Source organism: Homarus americanus, unplaced genomic scaffold, assembly GCF_018991925.1.
Source record: "Homarus americanus isolate GMGI-L3 unplaced genomic scaffold, GMGI_Hamer_2.0 scaffold58361, whole genome shotgun sequence".
NCBI lineage: Eukaryota > Metazoa > Arthropoda > Malacostraca > Decapoda > Nephropidae > Homarus > Homarus americanus.
This window is the reverse complement of record NW_024721972.1, coordinates 252,742-260,784: the sequence shown is the minus strand read 5'-3', so window position 1 is coordinate 260,784 and position 8,043 is coordinate 252,742. Positions and strand designations below refer to the sequence as shown.

The window sequence follows — 8,043 nt, the reverse complement described above, 5'->3', positions numbered from 1 at the left end:
AAAGTGATAAGTTGCAGCAACTGTTGCTGCAAGTACCAGAGAATTTGAAGAAAAAAAAAGTAGCTATAGCCCAGGAACTGGCTAACTACTTTGCCGATATGGGCAAATGGTTTCAGTCTCAATAAACAAGAATTTACAGATGCCATTGCTCTAAGGTACGGTAGGCCAGTAGAAGGTTTGCCCTCCCAATGCGTGCTTGGCTCTTCCTATGACGTCGATCACGCCATGGTGTGCAAGAAAGGGGGCTCCATTTGCATGAGGCATGACGAAGTAAGGGATATCACAGCAAATATGTTGAAGGAAATCTATCGTGATGTCAGGGTAGAACCGACCCTCCTTCCATTGGACGGTGAGATTTTCCAACATAGGACTTCAAACACATCCAACGAAGCCCGTGTTGACGTCAGTGCTCGAGGATTCTGGACACGGGGACAGCGAGCCGTCTTCGACATCAGGATTTTTGATCCCATGGCCGCATGTCACCATAACCTAGCTCTCGATGCTGCACACAGGAGGAGCGAGAACAACAAGATAAGGGCATATGGGGAGAGAATTCAGAACGTTGATCAAGACAGCTTCACTCCTCTAGTGTTCACAACCTCTGGTGGGATGGGACCAAGTGCAAGATGTTTCTACACCAGACTCGCGGAGGTGATATCCGAACAGAAGCAGCAGTCCAGAGGTTATGTTACAGCCTGGATGAGATGTCGACTGTCCTTCTCTCTCCTTCGGTCGGCTTTGCTTTGCTTCAAGGGAACGAGAGCATCGGCCCCAAAGCCGACAACAGTTGCAGATATTGACTATGAGGCAACAGTCAATGAATGCCGCATAGATCTGCGGCTCAACTAACTCAACACAGCTAGGATAGCTACTTATGTATTAGGATATTTAATATTAAGGTAATAAAATGGTGGCGAAGGTATGGCTGTTGGGGTGGGGGGCTGGAGGCCACGTTTAAAAAAAAAATGTAGTAGTAGTAGTAGTGCCACATGCGGCGTCAAACTCACTGGATTTACGTGGTGCACACTATCCCAGCCATCGGACCTTACCTCCATCCTCTAGAAGAAGTCATCAAGAACAAATTTATTCCAAACTGCTTGGAGACCTTTGTGTCTTGCTTAAACATGGTAGTAAACGGGCTGAAGTAGTGGGAAAATTTATATTTAATAATATTCCGTAACTTTGAGATCTATGAATGTTTTACAAATCTCAGTTTCAAGATTCAACGAGCACTATTAATATAGCAGCCAAGGTGTTACGAGTTTATGGCAATAGTTATTCGATCTTGTTTGTCGTCAGCTCAAAGCAACGTAGTAAATATAACATGTTTGAGCAACGTTGATGTTTTATGTTTCTTTGTTTACACAGGATCTCCTAGATTGATTGTTGTAATTGGGGAGTTAACACATTATACGCCTCACTAGCCTCCTCTGGGTCAAACAAGGGGGGTTTGCATATATCTTTATGATATTAGTGATGATTATGCTTAATAAGTATAATGAAAGAATATTCTTGTCTTCACCGATATTAAGGTAACGAAAATTTAGAAGGAGCAACAATTGTATAGTGTGTCCTGGTGGTCTGCCCTCGCTTTGACGATACCTATTCAGTATCACCGCCACACACATCATAACAGATGCAGTACTCTAAATATTAAAGTGCAATAGCAAATAATTGACAATAAATGGGACTTTTCCATTATATTTCATATAATTTAGGATTACAAATCTTATAAGCTCATCTAAATCCTTTAGTAATTAAACACAAAATTATAGTCCAATAACCAATGCTTAGCTCATAGTCCTGCACTGTATCATTACGGAATTCTTTAATCAAAGTCAATATCAAACTGAACATTTCAAATTATATATTCATACGGCTAACCGTAACTTCCAGTGTATCAGCTGACTCACCCTCACTCAACATGTCATAATGACAGACAACAACTTCAGTAACCAACTATTAACTTCATATCAACAATGTATGAGCTTCTATCGTCCCAGTATTACACCGCAACATATGAAAGACGCTACATTTATTATAATGTTCTTTTATTTATTACTACATTTATATTTTTATATTAATAAATACAAGTTTATTTTGTGTCTGATATGCATATATTGCTTCATATTAGCTAGACAAACAGAGAAGTATATTTATTAATATTTCTTGTAATTTCTAATAGTAATACAAGTAAATGTTTCAATTGTTGCAGTATATATATATAAGTATGGTGTGAAATGCAATTTCAGTCCATATGACTTATTTCATTTACAAAAATATGCCCATGACACGTTGTCTACAGATATTCCTTTATTTCCCCCACTCATTGACTTCATTATTGGTTATTGACATTCTCATAGTAGCTTTCCGTTTCAAGTACGAAGGAGAAATATATTATCAAGAAAAGGCAATAATTTATTCATAAATTAATAGTCACACAGTCTAAAAGTAGTCTAGAAATTAATAACGTGTCCAGCCAACGTGTCCACTGTCCAGCCACCTTCATTCTCAACAACAGCCTGAAACCTGCCAGGCATCGAGGTTACACTAGTTGAGGCTTGTTCCGGAGCACCTCCCATGTTTGTGTCATGTGGGCAAATAATTCCCCCGATGTCCTTTCCCTGTCTGTCTCCTATGTGTCCACAATGTTGGCCCACAAATTTTCAAAGGTGTTCATATCGACCCTCTTGTTAGGCCAATTCATCAGTTGCAGGTTGTCTTGGCCAGCAAAATACTGCTGGATCAGTCTGGCCGTGTGGATGGGTCACCATCATGAAAAAAAAAACACACAATGGGGAGGTTCTTTTCCCGAGGGGAGGGAAGAAAACTGTTGAACGAAATATCTATAACTTTTGCACAATGAACCTGCCTTCAATTTGGGTCACATCCATCCCCAAACATTGCAGGTGATGTGCCTGCTGTGCGCCTCCTCATATACAGGTATGTGTACACTGTATATGCTTTGGATTCACGAGTCGATACTCTCGGGGTTCACACCTCATGGAGAGGGTGGATTGACAACGCTGAGTGTACCATTTGGAAAACTCCCCAACTGTACCTCTGTCTCCCTACCTGCCATAGTGAACCATAATATGAACATTATGCTAATTAATCTCAAAGTGATATAATCTACTGTAGTGTAATGAAACTGATTTAGTTTTAATTAATTTAATATCTAAATATAATTTTATTGATATTCAAAAATATATTTTATTTTGTGATAAAAAAGTGTGTAACAAAATATTTTATTTACCCCTTTGGAACAAGAGGTAGCGAGGAAAGGGCAGCTGAGGTCAGCAAAATACCTGTAACATGTATAAGGGTTTAGAAAATCTCTGAATATTCATGTTAATATTTATTGTTGACTCACCTGAATTACTGTATAATCCAGTATAATGGTTGATAATCACTTTAAAACAGTTTTGAAGTTTTAAATTATTGCAACTCAATAAGAAAATGTATAAATAAAGTAAATATATTAACTCATGATACTAAGTTATTGTGTTAAACATAATCATTTCTCAGTAACTAAATGATGTTATGTTTTTATAAAGTAAATAGAATATAGATTAATGATCGAAGTTTAAGAAAAGAAGTCTGACAAAATGTAATATGATGGAAATAGCAAAGGATTTGTATCTTAAGATAAAACAGTGACCGAGAATGAGATTGGACCCTCCCTTAACACATGGTGCTCTGTTTATAGTTTGAACACGTAACTGCTGGAAAGTTTGTGCGAATGTACAATAATTTAAAATGTAAAAGATATATGAAGAATGATTATGTTTTAGAAACTAATAAAGAATTTGTAGAACATTATAAATTTAAGAAATATAGTGAAATATTTAACACAAATAAACTGAAGCTGTGTGAACTGTAAATACATGTGAGCTGTCATTAAGAGAGCAGCCAGGACCTAGAGAGAACCGTCTCTAAGGACCGTCAGTAGAGATCAGACATCAAAGGCTAACAGTTGTGTTTAAGTCTGTCTCTGAATGTTTATATTATTATAAGTGTTATAGAAAATCTCATGTTATGGTAAGCTAAATGTTTTTGTTAGTTATTTACCATTGGTATAATTAATAATTGAAAATGTAAGTGAAACAAAGTAACGTTGTAAGATAAACTAATTCCTTATTAATATTATGACACTCATGTAATAGGAATTATAAAGTAAGAAATTGGATATAATTTACTTAACAGTAAAAATGTGAAAGATGTATGTGTTTTATTATTAATATTATTTTAAATTAATACTGATATATTAACTATTACTTAATGTGATTTATTGTAAAGTTAATGTTATGTTAGTGATTAATTTTACCTTGAATATATAATTGAGATTAACGTTTATTTCAGGGGTTTTAACTGTGGCAGTTGTTTTGTTCAAAGGAGTTCTCAATGTGTATTTCAATATACAATTGGAAGATCGCTGGATTGGAGCAGCTTGGAACTGGATTGAGTACAGTACAGTACAGCACAGCACAGTACTGTACAGTACAGTATTGTACAGTACAGTACAGTACAGCACAGTACAGTACAGTACAGTACAGTACAGTTCAATACAGTACAGTACAGTACAGTACAGTACAGTACAGTTCAGTACTGTACAGTACAGTACAGTACAGTACAGCACAGCACAGTACTGTACAGTACTGTACAGTACAGTACAGTACAGTACAGTACAAGCTAAGTGGTGAACGAACATTTATGATTATGATGGTGGTGAGAAAAGTTCTTTGGTGAATAGTAGTGAATTTAAAGACTGGAAGTATTGTGTGTGTTCCTAATGAGAAGTTATCACTGGACTTACATCATTATGATGGATAATGGTGAGAATTGCAGAACAAATTCTCATAAATTTAGGTGATTATTAAACTTTCATATATTATCTTTGTGTAATTATTAACTTTGTGTGTCACAACTTTTTATAATAATGTACATATAAATATTGACACTAAGTATTAATATCCCTTTTATAAACATATAAGTGAATTATTAATTGGTGACCTTTTCCTTTTGGGACTTAGATAAGGTAATGTAAAGATCGAAAACCTTGAATTAATTAACTGGTGTTACCACAATTTACCAATTGCCTACTGCTCAATATCAACTTGAATTACAATACTTTGCCAGAATAACAAAGAATAAGGTTGAAAACGTCAATATCCGATAGTGTTAAAATGCTACACAGGCAGATATTTCTCAGGTGAATCGACTTTACGGCTCCTTCAATATACTTCAGTGTTTAAAGGATCAGTGTTGTACTATACCCGTCTTCCCTCCCCCTCTACCGGGAGACATTAAAGGGGCGTTGAACAGCTAATGGCTGCCCCAACAAACATAAACAAGCACAACAGTAGAATGAACCGACAAATATTAATATAACTTAAGTGATCGACGCCAATAATGACCAACAAGTCTCCTATATACTGTATGAACTAATATCCACAGAGTCATAAGACCATAAAACAAAAATACTTCTATTTCACGAGAGTCTGCTGCCATAACCCACTGAGAGAGTCTACTGGTTCTAACCCACTGAGAGAGTCTGCTGGTTCTAACCCACTGAGAGAGTCTACTGGTCCTAACCCACTGAGAGAGTCTACTGGTCCTAACCCACTGAGAGAGTCTACTGGTTCTAACCCACTGAGAGAGTCTGCTGGTTCTAACCCACTGAGAGAGTCTGCTGGTCCTAACCCACTGAGAGAGTCTACTGGTTCTAACCCACTGAGAGAGTCTGCTGGTTCTAACCCACTGAGAGAGTCTACTGGTTCTAACCCACTGAGAGAGAGTCTGCTGGTTCTAACTCCACTGAGAGTCTACTGGTTCTAACCCACTGAGAGAGTCTGCTGGTCCTAACCCACTGGAGAGAGTCTGCTGGTCCTAACCCACTGAGAGACTCTGCTGGTCCTAACTCCACTGAGAGAGTCTGCTGGTTCTAACCCACTGAGAGAGTCTGCTGGTTCTAACTCACTGAGAGAGTCTGCTGGTCCCAAACCCACTGAGAGAGTCTGCTTTGGTTCTAACTCCACTGAGAGTCTGCTGGTTCTAACCCACTGAGATGAGTCTGCCCTAATCCACTGAGAGAGTCTGCTGGTTCTAACCTCCAAAGAGAGTCTGCTGGTTCTAATCCACTGAGAGAGTCTGCTGGTTCTAACCCACTGAGAAAGTCTGCTGGTTCTAACCCACTGAGAGAGTCTGCTGGTTCTAACCCACTGGAGAGCGTCTGCTGCCCTAATCCACTGGAGAGAGTCTGCTGGTTCTAACCCACTGAGAGAGTCTGCTGGTTCTAACCCACTGAGAGAGTCTGTTGGTTCTAACTCCACTGAGAGAGTCTGCTGGTCCTAACCCACTGAGAGAGTCTGCTGGTTCTAACCCACTGAGAGAGTCTGCTGGTTCTAACCCACTGAGAGAGTCTGCTGGTTCTAACCCACTGAGAGAGTCTGCTGGTTCTAATCCACTGAGAGAGTCTGCTGGTTCTAACCCACTGAGAGAGTCTGCTGGTTCTAACCCACTGAGTACAGTGTCATCACACGCATAGGATTTAGGCATTCACCATAGCCACCATAGCTGCCATAGCCATTATAGCTGCCATAGCCACCATAGCTGCCATAGCCATTATAGCCATAGCCACCATAGCTGCTATAGCCATTATAGCTGCCATAGCCACTCATAGCTGCCATAGCTATTATAGCTGCTATAGCCACCATAGCTGCTAAAGCCATTATAGCTGCCATAGCCACCATAGCTGCCATAGCCATTATAGCTGCCATAGCCACCATAGCTGCCATAGCTGGCATAGCCACTATAGCCATAGCCACGATAGCTGTCATAGCCACCATAGCCGCCATAGCCGCAATAGCCAATTACACCCACCATAGCTGCCATAGCCATTATAGCTGCCATAGCCACCATAGCTGCCATAGCCACCATAGCAGCCATAACCACCATAGTTACTATAGCCACCATATTCGACATAACCACCATAGCCACCATAGCCACCAGAGTCGCCATAGCCTCCATAGCCACCATAGCCACCATAGCTGCCATAGCCACCAAGTAGCTGCGATAACCCCCATAGTCACCATAGCTGCCATAGTCGCCAAAGTTGCCATAGAAGCCGCCACAGCTGCCACCATAGCCGCCATAGCCACCATAGCTGCCATAACCACCATAGCTGCGATAACCCCCATAGTCACCATAGCTGCCATAGCCGCCAAAGCTGCCATAGGCGCCATAGCCACCATAGCCACCATAACCGCCATAGCCACCATAGCAACCATAGCTGCCATAGCCACCATAGCCACCATAGCCACCATAGCTGCCATAACCACCATAGCTGCGTTAACCCCCATAGTCACCATAGTTGCCATAGTTGCCAAAGCTGCCATAGCCGCCAGGGCCACCATAGCTGCCATAGCCACCATAGCCACCATAACCACCATAGCCTCCATAGCCACCATAGCCACCATAACACATGCCAGTGACGGTCGTCAACAGACGGGAGACACTGGAGGAAACAGTCACTGATATGTTATTGTGATACAAGATGACGGAGTCTTATAACACCACACAAACGTTTATGAGACCGTTCAAGAATATCTGTACCTTGGCTGCAGGATCTGTTGGGCGAGGAACTGTGGGAGAGTATCCAGGACTTTATATAGAACAGGTGGCGCCTCGTATTTGTCCTCACCTTCAAGATGTGGTCCTTTGGTTTGAGACATTGGCATAAATACCAAGTGATCCGTGAACACTATTAAAAAGTTATTTCTTTTCTAGATGTGAATATTGTGAGGCAGAAGTTCCTACACACATCAGTGATCCAAAGTCTTCAAGGTGATGACATGATGAATTATGTTCTGTGGAAGTCATATGGACCAGACCAGCAATATACACCAATAACAGGGGTGGGATTTACTGAGTCCTTGTAGAACGATCTGTGGACCCGACGAGGACCTGTGGACCTGACGAGGACCTGTGGACCCGACGAGGACCTGTGGACCCGACGAGGACCTGTGGACCCGACGAGGACCT

At 40.7% G+C, this 8,043-nt stretch overlaps 1 protein-coding gene across 1 annotated transcript; it reads right to left on the bottom strand.

Annotated features, from left to right (window-relative positions):
- Positions 1 to 6,657: 6,657 nt before the first annotated feature.
- On the bottom strand, positions 6,658 to 7,733 carry LOC121861911 (shematrin-like protein 1). Its single transcript, XM_042359797.1, has 2 exons — positions 7,615 to 7,733; positions 6,658 to 7,327 (listed from the first exon to the last, which is right to left on the bottom strand). The coding sequence occupies exons 1-2, from the start codon at positions 7,731 to 7,733 to the stop codon at positions 6,658 to 6,660; spliced, it is 789 nt and encodes a 262-aa protein (XP_042215731.1).
- Between the last annotated feature and the right edge of the window lie 310 nt (positions 7,734 to 8,043).